This window comes from Xiphophorus maculatus, chromosome 5 (assembly GCF_002775205.1).
Source record: "Xiphophorus maculatus strain JP 163 A chromosome 5, X_maculatus-5.0-male, whole genome shotgun sequence".
NCBI lineage: Eukaryota > Metazoa > Chordata > Actinopteri > Cyprinodontiformes > Poeciliidae > Xiphophorus > Xiphophorus maculatus.
Window position 1 is genome coordinate 33,116,856 of NC_036447.1, and position 16,958 is coordinate 33,133,813.

The following is a 16,958-nucleotide window of genomic DNA, read 5'->3' on the forward strand; positions in this document are numbered from 1 at the left end:
GGCGTGGGAGGAGTTTGGAGAGGCCATGGAGAAAGACTTCCGTACGGCTTCGAGGCGATTCTGGTCCACCATCCGGCGTCTCAGGGGGGGGAAGCGGTGCAGCACCAACACTGTTTATAGTGGGGATGGTGTGCTGCTGACCTCTACTCGGGACGTTGTGGGCCGGTGGGCAGAGTACTTCGAAGACCTCCTCAATCCCACCAACATGCCTTCCACTGAGGAAGCGGAGCCTGGGGACTCTGGGTTGGGCTCTCCAATCTCTGGGGACGAGGTCACCGAGGTGGTTAAAAAGCTCCTCGGTGGCAGGGCCCCGGGGGTGGATGAGATCCGCCCGGAGTTCCTTAAGGCTCTGGATGTTGTGGGGTTGTGTTGGTTGACGCGACTCTGCAATGTCGCATGGACATCGGGGGCAGTTCCCCTGGATTGGCAGACTGGGGTGGTGGTCCCCCTGTTCAAAAAGGGGGACCGGAGGGTGTGCTCCAATTATAGAGGGGTCACACTCTTAAGCCTCCCTGGCAAGGTCTATTCAGGGGTCCTGGAGAGGAGGGTCCGTCGGATAGTCGAACCTCGGATTCAGGAAGAGCAGTGTGGTTTTCGTCCTGGTCGTGGAACACTGGACCAGCTCTACACCCTCGGCAGGGTCCTGGAGGGTGCATGGGAGCTCGCCCAACCAGTCTACATGTGTTTTGTGGACTTGGAGAAGGCGTTCGACCGTGTCCCTCGGGGAGCCCTGTGGGGGGTTCTCCGGGAGTATGGGGTACCGGGCCCTTTGATACGGGCTGTCAGGTCCCTGTATGACCGGTGTCAGAGTCTGGTCCGCATTGTCGGCAGTAAGTCGGGCTCGTTTCCGGTGAGAGTTGGACTCCGCCAGGGCTGCCCTTTGTCACCGATTCTGTTCATCACTTTCATGGACAGAATTTCTAGGCGCAGCCAAGGTGTTGAGGGGATCCGATTTGGTGGCCTTAGGATCTCATCTCTGCTTTTCGCAGACGATGTGGTCCTTTTGGCTTCATCAGATCGTGATCTGCAGCTCTTGCTGGAGCGGTTCGCAGCCGAGTGTGAAGCGGCCGGGATGGGGATCAGTGCCTCCAAATCCGAGGCCATGGTCTTGAGCCGGAAAAGGGTAGAGTGCCTTCTCTGGGTCAGGGGGGGTGTCCTGCCCCAAGTGGAGGAGTTTAAGTATCTCGGGATCTTGTTCACGAATGGGGGAAGAAGGGAGCGGGAGATCGACAGGCGGATTGGCGCAGCGTCTGCTGTCAAGCGGGCGCTGTACCGGTCCGTCGTGGTGAAGAGAGAGCTGAGCCAAAAAGCGAAGCTCTCGATTTACCGGTCGATCTACGTTCCCACCCTCATCTATGGTCATGAGCTTTGGGTCATGACCGAAAGAATGAGATCGTGGATACAAGCGGCCGAAATGGGTTTTCTCCGTAGGGTGGCTGGGCTCTCCCTTAGAGATAGGGTGAGAAGCTCAGTCATCCGGGAGGGACTCAGAGTAGAGCCGCTGCTCCTTCACATCGAGAGGAGCCAGTTGAGGTGGCTCGGGCATCTGGTCAGGATGCCTCCTGGACGCCTCCCTGGTGAGGTGTTCCGGGCACGTCCCACCGGGAGGAGGCCCCGGGGAAGACCCAGGACACGCTGGAGGGACTATGTCTCTCGGCTGGCCTGGGAACGCCTCGGGATTCCCCCGGAGGAGCTAGAAGAAGTGGCTGGGGAGAGGGAAGTCTGGGCCTCCCTTCTGAAGCTGCTACCCCCGCGACCCGACCTCGGATAAGCGGAAGAAGATGGATGGATGGATGGATGGATGGGTTCAGGCCTATGCAGAACAGTAGCGGGGACAGAGCATCTCCTTGGTATATGCCACATTTGATGGACACTTGTGCAAGTGGTTTGCAGTTGGCTTCAAGGGTGGTTTTCCACAGCCTCATCGAGTTTGCAAAGAAGGCTCTCAGAGTCCTGTTGATGTTATACATCTCTAAGCATTCAATGATCCAAGTATGCGGCATTGAGTCATAGGCTTTCTTGTAATCAATCCAAGCCATGCACAGGTTGGTGTGTCGGGTTTTGCAGTCTCGGGCAACTGTGCGGTCTACGAGGAGTTGGTGTTTGGCTCCTCTGCTATTTACACCGATACTTTTCTGTGCCGTGCTCATGTGTTTATCCATGTGTTTGCTTATCTTGGTCACTATGATGCCTGACATGAGCTTCCATGTTGTGGAGAGGCAGGTTATTGGTCGGTAGTTGGGTGGGACTGGACCCTTTGATGGATCCTTCTGGATTAGGATTATATTAGATTAGGATTATATATATATATATATATATATATATATATATATATATATAGCTAGATAGATATAATGTGGGATGCATGACATTACAGGCATGGAATCGGACATCGGATATTCTGTCAAAAATAATTCACCGATATGAAAGGTGTTTTTATACGACAAACCAGTGACAATGATGCCTTCAGCATGGCACAACGTCATAAGAAACTGTTAAGTATTAATGCATGACTGTTGCGCTTTTCACTTGTTGCTTGTGAGCAGGTAGAGTTTAGTTTTTTCTGAAGATTTACAAATTTGAACTGTTTGAGTGTCGTCATTGAATACAGTTGACATTAAACATATTACAAGTTGAAAGTGTTACATCATTTTCAGCCTCCTTTTTAGCATTTGCATTTGTAAATTTAGCTGGCTAAATTGACAATGATAATGCAGCATGTTAACTCCACAGCAGAGAAAGCCATATAGTTTCAGTAAGTAGGTATATAAAAATCAAATATTGATATTGGTGTCGGTTATTGGCCAAATGAGTTTTAGTATGTTGGCTTATTGGATATCGACCACAAATCCAATATTGTGCCTCCCTAATATATATGTATATATATATATATATATAAACGGTCCCAGTGTGTTTAGCATCCTGGGTGAATTGTGAAGATTTGGTTTTTCTGTATGTTTATTTAGGCTTCTGTGTTCAGTTGTGTCTCCGTGTTGTCCCGTCTACCCCTTGATTGTCCCCAGCTGTCCCTCGTTTCTCCTGATTACCTTCCTTGTGTATTTAATCCCACCAGTGTTCCCTGCTCCTTGTCTGGTCCTAGTCGTGTCTTTTGTCTCCAATCTGATCTCAGTTGCTACCAGTGTGAGAGTACTTTGCTGTCTGCTCCCTGGATTTTGTATTTTGTTATTCATCATTAAATCAACATTACTCTACAACCTGGGTCCACCGCGTCTATCATCACAACCTCCAAAACCACACATCCTTACATGGACAACCACACCTTTAATTTGTATTTTAGCTGTCGTAACCTAAACAAAATAATCAACCCGTATTTTATTTTGGTGGGTCAAAATGACGGCACACTTTAAGTTCCGGGTCAGAGGTGAACTCGGATCTCCTCCATTGCTGTTGCTGCTGTTGCTGTGGCTACTTGTGTTGGCGTTTTCCAAAATCTCTGAAGAATCTTGCTGAATCTAGCCTAATTGACACAGCCGAAGGATTATATTGGGTGTTTTCTGGCAACCACTCGACAGTGAGTTGTTTATTTTAGGTCTTTTGTTTTTTTATATAGTACAAAATGCAGCACGCCCACTTAAAATCTATGTTTCGGCATCTTAAAAATGGTCTTGTAGATTAAAAGATCATTCTCTTTTTGTTAATTTTTTGCCCGAATAGAAGATATATCCTCAAAGTACTAAAGAAGCCCTTTGATTTTTGTAAATTTGTCCTTTAAAGATACTTTTAATTACTTTTCATTGATTTTGTTGACAGCCTATTGAACTCTGGAATTGGTTAATTTATTTGGAGTTGCTCAACAAAACAAAAGTTAATTGTTTATTGAAGCAGTACTGAAGTCAATTAAGTTTAATGTCTATTAAACTTAAATACAACTTGAAAGTGCACTTTACTTTGATCTGTAACTTTAACTTTGATCTGTAACTTTCTGTAACATTAATGTGATCTTTAACTTGAAATTTATTTGATTCCTGACAAATACTTTATGGAATATAGCTATTTTTTTCTGAATGTTTAGTTGTTTTGGATAGCAGTTTAACCCTGAATGCTAATTTTTGTTTTTATCTATGACCTTGTTTAGGGCAGGTTTTTTTCTCCACCCCCTGTTTCAACCCAGGATGGTGAGTTACTGGATCACCGCAGTTTTGCGGTAGGACTTAATTGAACCAAACTACTTTATTTTTCCGGACCTATTCCCCTGGATCATGGACTAAAAACAGTCGGATTATTGATTGATGGACAATTAATCACCCTGCATGCAAAAGAATGGACTTGAATAAGAGAAAAAAACTCTTGGGTGTTATCAGGGTTTATGTTTTTTTTTTGTTATTGTTGTCTTCCTGTTGTGTCTATTGTTTATACTTATAGGAAAATATTATTATTATTATTATTATTGAATACCCTCCTAATTATATGCAAAAATATTAGTTTGAATACAATAACTTAAACTTACTTTCTGACTGATGATGTTTTATTCACACACACACACACACACACACACACGGGCTCCTCAGCCGAACCTTTCTGACTGCCGATTACCATATTTGGCCTCAGTCAGGTGCCTAGCCTTAATTAGTGTTACACTGACTGAAAAAATAAGACAAGTTGTCCAACAAATGCAGTGTTTTCAAAAACTATGAATTTTTAGGTTTATTGTTTAAGATTAATCTTAGATTGAACTGTAAAATATAAGTAATTTTTAGAAAAAGTATGTGGGAAAAAATTGTATATTCTTTTTTTCCATTTTTAAGTCTGTTGTAAATACAATAAATGCAAAACTTCATCCATACATGTCACAATCATTGCATCTAGCATATCCATATGAACTATAATACGAATCTATGCATGTATACATGTATGCACATGTGCATACACACACAATTGAACATATAGAAAAGAAAAAAGAAATTTATATCAATCAATATATCTACTTTAATGGAATGCACACAAGAATAAATCTATAAAGTAAGTGTATACCCATTGTACACACATACATACATACACACACAATATACATAATATAAAAATTCTATTTAACATGTTTGAAAAGGGGTAGGACGAAGTAATTTATATAATCCTACCCTTTCCCCCAATACTCCATAATTACAACATGCACCTATAAGATAATGCAGAAAATAATCTGGTATTATTCGGATGCTAATTTTTTATAGTTGTAAATTCACTTCCAGAGACATTCACATCCAACTACCCATGAATATTCCCATAAATATTCACACTCCCATACACAATGCTGCACTCTTGACACCATAACCACCCAAGTCCAGTCTCCCCCCAAAATGCAATAGCACAGAGGGACCAGGAAAAGCTAAGGAGTTCCAACTACCTCCCCAATACAACAGAGTTTATCCACATACATTCACCTGCACAAAATATACAATCATACACATGCATACAATCCTGATTACTGTATTATAGACACCAACTCAAATTTACCTCAAATCATCAATCCTATGCTTGTTGAAAATCATCAGTTTGAACTTTTTCTTAAATAAACTTGTATTCAGACATTGCTTCAGTTCTTGGCTGAGTTTATTCCAGATCCTTAGACCACTGACTGAAGTGCACATTCTTTTCATGGTTGCTCTGACAACCATGAAGTTGTAGGATGGTTCCATAACTTTAGAACCATTCTGGCTCTAAAGTTAAGATTTCCACTGTAATCATAATCCCCCTCTCTGTCAGTAAAAACAATTCTGTATATTATCTTGTATTTGTATCTAGCTTTATACATCAACAGAACTGTTTGAAATTCCACCAGATTTGGAAGTTTTAATAAGCACGAGTTTGTAAATAACTGAGTATTGTGGTCCTCAAAAACTGCCTTATGAGCTTCTTCTAGTGGGTTTGCCTGTGTATGGGGGAATGTGGCTACTGTCAATTGTAGCAACCTGCACCACCCACTGGATGCAGGGAGTTCTTGGGTGAACAAACTCCTGCCTAATATCAGAAGGCTGTTAGCGATCAGTAGCACACTGCTAGCGGATCTTTAGTATAACATGGAGCGGAACACTGAGGCCATTGTTTCTCCCTACATCCAGTGGGTGGCGCAGGTTGCTACAATTGATGGTAGCCACACAGGCACATCCGCTAGAAGGAAACAAACGCACCCACGACAACCCTTTGATTCTATTGGCTGAGAGGTTGCTAGTCGACTGTCAAACAGCAGTTCCATGTTTCATAAGTGAGCAGAGTCCAAGCAGAGACCAAGTCTAAGCGGGAGGACAAGTTTTGAGTGCATGCGTTACAAGTTTTGAGAAGAAAGACATGAAGTCCTGCTTTCAAAATAAAAATGTAAGCAAAAGTATTAAAAGTTTTTAGAACAAAAGACAAGAGATCCTGCTTTCCGATTGAAAATGTGTGCTCTTGGATTATGGCAGAAAAATTCCCCCACATGTAGGCATGTGGGGGAATAGTGTGAATGTAAACATTCACACTATTGAGTTCCTGTTTTTTATTAGGCCCAAGCAGCGAAGCGCTGCGAAGGCCTATTAGAATCCTAAGATTTCTTATTATTTTTCCATCAAAAGATGCAACTTTTTGGAGCCTTTGACATATTCGAAAACTCATCAAACTTTACCCAAAATTGTCCCCCAACTAAAATTTTCGGATTCCAATGGAACAGCGCCCCCTAACATGAAATAGGACAAACTGTAGGTCATAGAGATCTGAAACTAGGTACATAGGTAGATCTCCCCAAATCAAGAAAAAAAGTGTTTTGGAGTTACCCCCTAAAATGTACAGGGAGGCGGCCATTTTCAGTCAAGGGTCAAATTTTGGCCATTTTTCACTTTTACTCACGTCAAACTTTAACAAACTCCTCCTAGGGATTTTGACCTATCAGCTTCATTCTTGGTGAGGATGCAGTTAAAGGGTGGGGCTTTAAAAGTTATCAAAAAAATTTAGTTCTTGTATATGTTCAGGGGGCATGGCCAAGGGGCGAAGTTGGCGCACTCGCCAAAGCAAACAAAACAATATAACTTTCACATAAAAAGGTCAATTTCCACCAAACTTGGCATGAGTGATCCTGGTTGGATACCAGACGATTCTATGTTGTAGATGATGTCATAGTCTGACATCAACTAAGCTCCGCCCCATGAAAAGAGGGGAAGTGACTGTTTTTACTTGGAAAGCTCCATCTTTGATTCCCTTGACCTAATCAAGATGATCTTGTGGCAGATGATGGATAACAAGTTGGTCTCACTTGCTTTAAATCAAGTAAGTTTTGGTGGAGGGCATGGCAATGGCGGTGCAGCAAAGTGACAGGTCATACGTTTGGTTCTAAATTCCACAAACTTACTGTGATTGATCCTTGTCGAAACCCCGACAGAAATGCAGTCCAATATTTGGTGGGCATGGCCTAATTCCTCCACAGCGCCCCTAGAGTATTTTAAAAATCAGCCCCAAGCTATGCTTTCACCGACAATCATGACAGGATGTTAAAAAAACTAAAAGTCTTTTGGAGCCATGGTCTAAACCAGGGTTGCTCAAGTCCAGTCCTCCAGAGCTACCATCCTGCAACGTTCAGATGCTTCCCTGCTCCGACACCTGAATCAAATGAACGGCTTGTTAGCAGGCCTGTTCAGAGCTGATCCTGGTCAGGTCTGTTGGAGGAAGGATGCGTCTAAAAGTTGCAGGACGGTAGCTCTTGAAGACTGGACCTGAGTGACCCTTGTCTAAACCCATCAGGAAGTTGGACATTTTGGATCTTTTTTATAGATGTTATATCTGAGCGAACTCGTCCCACAGCTTTTGAGATCTAGGCTTTAAACTCTGTCAGCACAGTCTTGAGGCATTGAAAGTCAAAAGTTATCATAGGATTTTTCGCATGTGAAAATATGTCGGTGTGGCCAAGCCTCAAATCTGGCCATTCGTCATGAAATATCAGGGTGGAATAACTTCCACACATAAGCTCCCAGGTACATCAAACTTTGTTTTTACCATCGCAGACCAGAGCTCATCAATTTAACATGATCAGTTAGTGACATAACCTTAGCCCCGCCTCCCTTCAATACCTGTTTTCCAACTGTTTTTCATTCTTTTACTCTAAGGTTCATGCAGATTTCAAATTGTTTAATGAAATAAAACAACATGGTGATAAATCCTTCTCTCAACACTGGATGCTGGCAGGAGCATCCAGTGTGGAGATATATACACACTGCTCAAAAAAATAAAGGGAACACTTAAACAACACAATATAACTCCAAGTAAATCAAACTTCTGTAAAATCAAACTGTCCACTTAGGAAGCAACACTGATTGACAATCAATTTCACCTGCTGTTGTGCAAATGGAATGGTAAATGGTAAATGGACTGAACTTATATAGCGCTTTTCCAGTCATTTTTGACCACTCAAAGCACTTTACACTAGAGTCACATTCACCCAGTCGCACTCACAAACACACACACATTTATAACACCGATACGCAGATCGGTAGGCAATTTGGGGTTAAGTGCCTTGCCCAGAGGCACATCGACATGTGGCAGGAGGAAGCTGGAATCGAACCTACAACCTTCCGATCGGAAGACGACTACTCTACCAAAGAGCCACAGTTGCCCCCCTGAATAGACAACAGGTGTAAATTATTGGCAATTAGCAAGACACACTCAATAAAGGAGTGGTTCTGCAGTTGGGACCACAGACCACTTCTCAGTACCTATGCTGTCTGGCTGATGTTTTGGTCAGTTTTGAATGTTGGTGGTGCTTTCACACTCGTGGTAGCATGAGACGGACTCCACAACCCACACAAGTGGCTCAGGTAGTGCAGCTCATCCAGGATGGCACATCAATGCGAGCTGTGGCAAGAAGGTTTGCTGTGTCTGTCAGCGTAGTGTCCAGAGGCTGGAGGCGCTACCAGGAGACAGGCCAGTACACCAGGAGACGTGGAGGAGGCCGTAGGAGGGCAACAACCCAGTAGCAGGACCGCTACCTCCGCCTTTGTGCAAGAAGGAACAGGAGGAGCACTGCCAGAGCCCTGCAAAATGACCTCCAGCAGGCCACAAATGTGCATGTGTCTGCACAAACGGTTAGAAACCGACTCCATGAGGATGGTATGAGGGCCCGACGTCCACAGATGGGGGTTGTGCTCACAGCCCAACACCGTGCAGGACGCTTGGCATTTGCCAGTGGCTTTATCTCTGTTAAGATAAAGCCACTTCTTCTGAAGTTGGGATATTTTTCCTCCAACAGGTTCCAAAGAATCACCTCAAACCAGATGTTGGACTGGATTTTATTTCAATGTCTTTTGTGAATGTCAGCTACTCAATTTCAACAGTGAAGAAAGTATCAACATCAATATTTCCACTAAATAAGAGACAAAAATAAATAGCATGTTTGACAGAGGAAAAGCCTCTCAGAATCTGAGCTCAAAGCAAGATGCCAGAAACTAGTTTTTTTTTATATTAGACAATTCATTTAATTTCACATAATTATTGCGGTAGAAGCCATTTGTTTGTTACTTACAACACCTAGTTGAAACAATAATCACTGAGATTATTATTTTTGTTGGGTCATTAATTTGAATATGTTTTGTTGATTTAAAAAAAAATTCTTTAATAAAGTTACGAACGTTTTGATAAGCGAGTCAGAGGAGGTCTCAGCGTCCTGGAGACGTTTAGTTTGTCACCTACCGCCGAGATCCACGTATTGAGCACCCCTGCTAGCATAACACGAACAGTTCAGAAACAATGTGAAATGAGGAAAAAAACTATTAACTGATTAAATCCTGTTTTAGATTGTTCTTGAAAAACTAATCAGTCATGGCTGATCAGTGAGTGCACTCACGGCTGCACCCACTGATTCTTTACAGCAGACAGCCGCTCCCCTCTCTAGCCGGTACTGCATACCCACACTAAATCTTTTAGTACCCGACCGTACCCGCCTACTTTCACCCCTGGTTGACTCTAAATCATACATGCATCATCCAATTTGTATCAAGCTTCTTATGATTGACCTTTGTTAACCTCTAAAGAACCCAATAGCTTGAAATTGCAATTCAACTCCACTGTGCCCCCTAGATTATTCCAACAGCTCTGTCTGCTTAATACATCAGCTGATCTGCACCAGATTTTTGTGTCGTCAGAGAGCACTGCTGAAAACATCAGTGTGTATTGCCTAGTGGATGGATGCAGGAACTGAGCGTCGACCGTGGTGTGTGGCATTGCTGGAACTCCTGCGGTTGCCATGGGGACGGAGAGGCGCAGAGCTGCAAGGGCCTCTGTCGCTGCTTCCAGCTTTAATTTTGGTTGCTTCGATACATTGCATACTTTTTGCTATTTCCACCATTTAACTTTTATTCTATTCAGCTTGTGATTCTAATGCCGGCTAAATCTTTTGATATTCATAACCTTCATATTTTTTCAGTTTTTTATTAATTTTTCCGTCCCATTGAAATGAATGGAAAAACAGGAACAATTGAAAATTACAATATAAAATGAATGTGTTTCACAGTTGATGTTTTAGGTTCTGCCTATTAATGGCAATGAATCATCCAGTTTCAGGGCTGTCATGGAGGACACAAGACAGTGGCCATTTTGAAGTTGGACCGTTTAACAGCTTTTATGCTGTTTAGAACCTGGGAATAATTTGAGCTTTTGACATTGCTTTTTTCGTACTGCATGTGGGATGTTTTTTGTAGTCACTGTGCTAAACGATGCCTCCAAACAAATGTTAATATCTCAGGAACTATAAGAGGTATGGATTTTTTCACCCACCGTTTTTATCTGAAGGAATGGGGGAACATTCCTGTCCTATTCAGATTTTAGGTTTTACATTGAGTTTTTCATACTGGATGGAATATATTACTGTAACTCAACATGCTAGTGGTAGCCTAGATATTACCATTAGTATTTATCTACGTTTAGCTTATTATCTCATTTTACCTTATGAACTGCGGTGACCCTACAGTTTAGATTTGCAAACACTGTTCTCCACCAATTTCTAATACTGTTTGGGTGGAATTCTTTCATTGTCAAAAGCTTTTACTCCTCTTCAACAGAATGCTAGGACATGATGTCCTACCACTCTGAAGTCTCCTCTCATTGTTTTGCAGACAACATTCAAATTTATCTACCTGCAACTACAAATGACAGCCAGTCTGCTGTCCATATGTTACAGGATTGTCTTCAGTAGAGTTTCTCAACGGAGCGGTACCGCCCTGCAGGGGATGTTCAGAGGACAGAAGGGGGCGCTGGCGGACATTTTTACAAAAGGGGGGCATTTGCTCGAAGGTCAAATTTACCCCTTAAATGCACAACAATACCAGTTTAGACTTTGAGCAACTTACTAAAACGGTATTGTGTAACAATAAAACATGCTTGGCTGCAACTGTATCGATGGCAGCTCTTCTTCTCTTCAGTGTTTGTTAGCCTCTCCTGCTACTGGTAGCTTCACCACGTCAGTTCAGCGTTACACCGGCTGATGACGGTGCTGTGATTCACTTGTCTGGTGTCTGATTTTCAAATATTTTATGTTTTAATGAGGATTTTGTACATATGTTTTGGTAGTACTGTGATCATGTCAAAGTAGCAATTTATATTAAAAAGTGTTTTAGGGTAGGGTACCCTACCCTAACCCTATGACAATGGAATATCACTCTTATAAACATGTAATTACTAAAATCATGATACCCTCACTGTGTGTCCATCAGAAAAATGAACCCATTCAAATAAAGAAATCCTTCCATGGATGATACCATGATAGAGAGCATTCATTTATAGAGTTACCATTGGTGCTGAAAGTGATCCGGTATGAAACGGTAGTACCACAGCACCTTTGAGTTTTAATCATCAGAATACCGGGATTTTCCCCGTTGTTTTAAAAGGTTTACGTCAGTCTGCTTTTCTCCATCAATACTCTTCCCTATTCCTCCGCATGGGGTTAGGAAAACGACAAGCACATTGCGCAAAACTCTGAAATAGGAGAACCGGGACGTAGAACGGAGCAACGAACTAGATGTGAATCAGGATCAGAGAATCCGGAGGTGAACAGTGAAAAATCAATATGAGAGGCAAATTCATCTGAAGATTATTGGTGGTGAGCGTCAATACAAACAATAAAATAAACCTAGCAACATAAAAAATCTAAAGAAGACATAACAATAAACCAAGAAACGACAATACTAATCAAAGAAAACTAAATGGAAATGAATGAAGAACAAAATGCAGGAATAAACTAAGAAACTAAATTAAATACAGAGGAATAAACTGGTATGGGAAGACCTCTCAAGCAATAATTAATACAGAGGACTATATGGCAGGAATAAACAGACACTGGTTTCAGATAAAAGGTAAAATAATATTGAAGTGCCATGGGTTTGTTGGGACCATATCTAGAACTAAGAAGAAATATATCTTACAGATGCTAGCAGTAAGAAGCTAATCACTAATTTATGTTTTTAATTATTTTTTATTTTATATATTTATTTCTTCAATATTATTTTTCATGACAGTGTTTAATATCATGAGGCTGTTCAGTGACTCCATGACACTTTCAATCTGATTCATTAGGATTTGACTAAGAACCAGCATTGTTCTTTGTCATTTCTGTCCAGTAAAACTATTAATCTATAAATCAATAGTCAGGTCTATATTTAGATATAATCCATGTTTCTGTCTCATATTTGTATGGCATTGAAAGAATCTGGATTTTTTGTGTTTCCACTGAAAGCTCTGGTTTACACAGTAAACGCCATGTGGGTGAAATTTTATGAATGATACTCTGATGTCCCATTCTCCTGAATTATTTTTGATGATAAATACAAAAACAACCATAAAAATCAAAACAACAATAGTGATGGTACTATTAATAGTACAATAATATTCAGTGCAAAGTACAGTAGCCTACAACTTCTTTGAAGGGGAGTGGTAAGGGACCTGGATAATGGATAGGAGGGTGCTGGCCCAAAAAAGGTTGAGAAACACAGATCTACAGGATTTATAGGCATTTGTTAAGAGCAAATGTTCTGAACCTAAATAGAGAGAAAACGGAGATTTTAGTGTTTGGTCAATGCAGTTCTCTGCTTGGACGTTACAGTATTGTTGGTTCCCTGTCTTCCTTTTGTCGTCCATTCATGAAAAATCTGGGTGTGATTGTTGATCCTTTGTTTAAATTATCAAAGCCAAGAGGACCCTTGCTAAGATGAAACCTTCCTCTGCCTGTCTTTGAGATGACTATCCATGCATTCATTATATCGCGTTTAGATTATTGTAACTCTTTGTACTTAGGGTTGGACCAGAGCTCCCTGCAGTGACTGCAGAGCGTACAAAATGCTGCAGCCTGTCTGCTGACTAAAACAAGGAGGCTTGATTCCATTACTCCAGTTTTGCGCACCCTTCACTGGCTCCCTGTTGCTTTTAGGATAAAATTTAAGGTTTTATTGATTATTTTTAAGTGTTTAAACTCCATGGGCACTTCTTACTTCAGTGAGCTCTTGCAGCCCTACACTCCACCCAGAGCCCTAAAGTCAACTGACCAGCTTTGATTGTATGTCCCTAAAACTAGGCTAAAAACTAGAGGGGACAGAGCCTTCTCTGTGGCGGCACACAGACTGTGGAACAGTCTTCCTCTGTCTGTTAAGCTTTCTCAGTCAGTTTCAGTCCAGCCTGAATACTCATCCATTCTCCCTGACCTTCAAGATCAGTTAAAGAGAAAAGGTAAAGGACTGAAGAGAATTGTTGCAGCTAAATTTAAAAACTGTTTGGTTTTTATTCATTCTATTAGCCTTTAGTATATCTGCCAATTTTATATTTTTCTTATTAGTTTTCCATCCATCCATTTTCTAACACCCTTGTCCCTAGTGGGGTCAGGAGGTGCTGGTGCCTCTCCAGCTAACATTTCAGGCAAGAGGCAGGGTCACCCTGGACAGGTCGCCAGTCTGTCGCAGGGCACTTATTAGTTTTACTAAACTTAATTTTATTTTTCTTTTCTTTTATTATTATTTATCTACCTGTGATGTTGTTTGTTGTGAAGCACTTTGGTCAGCCGAGGCTGTTGTAAATGTGCTATATAAATAAAATTTGACTTGACTAGATATCCATAAAATAATTGTCTGTTTATTTCTATATTCATTTTGCAATCCCTTTGTAATCCATAATGTTCCTAACTATTTATTTCTTTTACTTTATTTCTTTAAAACTCGATGTGTAATGGACTTTAAACCAAGGAGAGTCTTCATAAAAGTCGTAAAATGTACTCAATTAATTTGATCGGATATAAAATCTTAACCCTAACCTGAAACCATTATTTTACATCACATTTAAAAGAAACCATTGTCTTGCCAAAGGCAGAGCTATTGCTTTAATGTTTTCAGACACATTTAGCATAAGCATGAAGCAGTCAAAAAGCAGATGGTAGCTTCAGCTTGCACAAAATTAAAGTTTAAATTTAAACCTTAAAGTTTTCTCAATTCTTTTTTAACACTTTTTTTCTCTTTTAGAGCTACTTGGAGCAACAAAGAGGGTTAATGTCAACATCCAAGATGCAGATGGGTGAGAACCAACAGCTCCTTTCTCCCCCTCCTGTTATAATTGCTCCCTTCTTTTTACATAGATGAATTTTCAGAGAGAAAGAAAAACTGAAAGAGAGCACATACAGTTAGCCACAGCAAAGACTCTGCCAATAGTTTTGTGGAGAATGCCAACAGAGTTAAACACTGAAAGACAGTGAATGATCTAGAGAAGGATAAAGTTGTTTTCATCACTTGCTCAGCCCATGTTCCCCTTCTCCCTCTCCACACACACACACACACGCACGCCGACACACACACACAAGAAATTATCGCAGCTGCATAGAAACCCCAGGCCAGATGTTATGTCTATAAAGAGAAAAAACACAGAGGGAGAACATAAAAATAAAAAATTGGAATAACAGCAAATACTTCAAATTTTATTGGAGAGTCATATGAGAATTTAATAGAGAGGAAGAGCAGTCAGTTTGTCCATCAGCAGCCTGAACCTATAGCAACGTAACCACAGAGATGACTCAGGAGCCACTGAGCCACTCTAACTATAAACTTGATCAAAAAGTTATAAACCTAGTCTTAGAAGATAGGAAAGGGGCGCGACGGTGGTGCAGGGGTAGAGCGTGTGACATGTGTACATGGCCTCAGTCCTGAACGCAGATGTCAGAGGTTCAAGTTCCGGCCCATTAACCTTTGTCTTTCCCCTGTCTCACTACACACTTTCCTGGTGATTCACTAGCAAATAAAGGCTACTAGAGCCAAAAGAAATCTTTAAAAAAATAAAAGTTGACAGGAAAGAAAATGATACATTGTATATAAATGTAGCCTTATCCTGTCATGTTGTACAAAGGGGTCAGAGGTCAGGGTTGATGAGAAGATGGATGAAGCTAAATACAGGGCAATCCTGGAAGAAAACCTGTCAGAGGTGCAGAAGACTTGAGCCACCCAGAAACTCATCAATAACCTGAAACACACAGACGGAGTTACAGTGAAATACTATACAACACAGCATATTGATGGTTTAGATTGGCTCTGTTAACATCCCAATGTACTCCAACCAGTCTGGCTGGGATGAAACGATTTTGCAAAGAAGTCTGGGTAAAAATTTCAGTTTCCAGACGTTGCTAGAGACTTACCTCAAAATACTCACCGCTGTAACTCTATCGAACGGTGGTTCTATGAAGTATTGATTGTTTAAATGGTATAATTAAATTTGGAGAAGACTGTATGTAGATCAAAACCAGTGATAGCACCTAGAGTCCAAACGCTAATCTGAAGCATTCAGCTCTGACAGATGAAGACAACCAGTAACAAAGGCTAACGTCAAAATGTTTAGATGCATCCACTGCTATTAGTGTGATGTAGCCTAATAACAATGGACTCAGTACAGTTAGCAGTGTACTCACTGCTAACTGGGATGTGACTCCCAGATGCAGGTTCTCATTTTTCTGTGGAAATGGAATGCAGCAATAATGAAGGAAGAGAGAAAAACTGCTTACCTCTGTTCAACTTTCTGTGACCAACTCATGTGAAGAAAAACATCCTCCACTTAAATCTGTGTTTGTCTAAATGAAACCATAAAGATGGTCCATAATCAGTGGTTAAAGGCAGATGTGCAGTGTTGCCAAGTTTTAATTTGGCTGTACTGCTTTATGTTGCTTCATCTAGATGTGTGCACATGCTTGGCTTGTAACCATGTTCTATTTTGCTCCATCAAATAACAAGAATCCTTTTATTATGTTGGTGGAAATCAGATAATTGGGCTCAGCTCCCTGTTTAATGACTGATGACTCGTTGATTTGACTCCAGGGGCTGGCTCTTAGATTCACAGGGGATCCATACACTCACACACACACACACACACATGCACACAGACACATAGATGGCCTGTGTGTTCTCTCCACTCCAGGATAGCAAGATTGCTTATTAATGGAAGTAGGTCACCCCTGCCCCCTGCCCGCCTGCCTGCCTCACCCCTCCCATCTTCCACATAGAGCTGAAGGCGGAAGGGAGATTAATTCAGCAAAGTTCTACTCAGAGCTCATGCTGATGCGTAGACGTGAATGTTTATTTTCACTCTTAATCGGTGTCTGTTTGAAGGCTGTCTCCGCTGCACCACGCTGCTCTTAGTGGGAACAAGGAGCTGATCTCTCTGCTGTTGGAGGCTCAGGCAGCAGTGGATATCAAAGATCATAAAGGTAAAAACTCTCACAGATCCAAGGGTTCACACAAAGTACACACAAAGCTCTCCACCCCCACCTAAAAAAATAACTAAACATAATATTTAAAATCTGAAAAAACATTAGAGTCCTGTGTGAGCTTGTTGAAAATGCAATCATTTGTTTTTGTTGTGTGTGAGAGAACAGCGACAGATTTATTTGTAGAGTAAATAATAGAAAACAGAGGATAAAAGCTTCATGGCTGCGTAACAGAGAGCCAAATGGCATCAGAGCAGGAAAATATCTC

At 41.4% G+C, this 16,958-nt stretch overlaps 1 protein-coding gene across 3 annotated transcripts in view; it reads left to right on the forward strand.

The window, feature by feature from the left end:
- Positions 1-16,958, forward strand: part of LOC102231283 (caskin-1-like) — a 99,109-nt gene that overhangs the window by 23,552 nt on the left and 58,599 nt on the right. For all 3 annotated transcript variants that reach the window (XM_023333536.1, XM_023333537.1, XM_023333538.1), the window contains exons 2-3: positions 14,469-14,520; positions 16,593-16,690. In XM_023333536.1, coding sequence (XP_023189304.1) covers positions 14,469-14,520; positions 16,593-16,690 — 150 coding nt within the window. The remainder of the gene's footprint in view (positions 1-14,468; positions 14,521-16,592; positions 16,691-16,958) is intronic.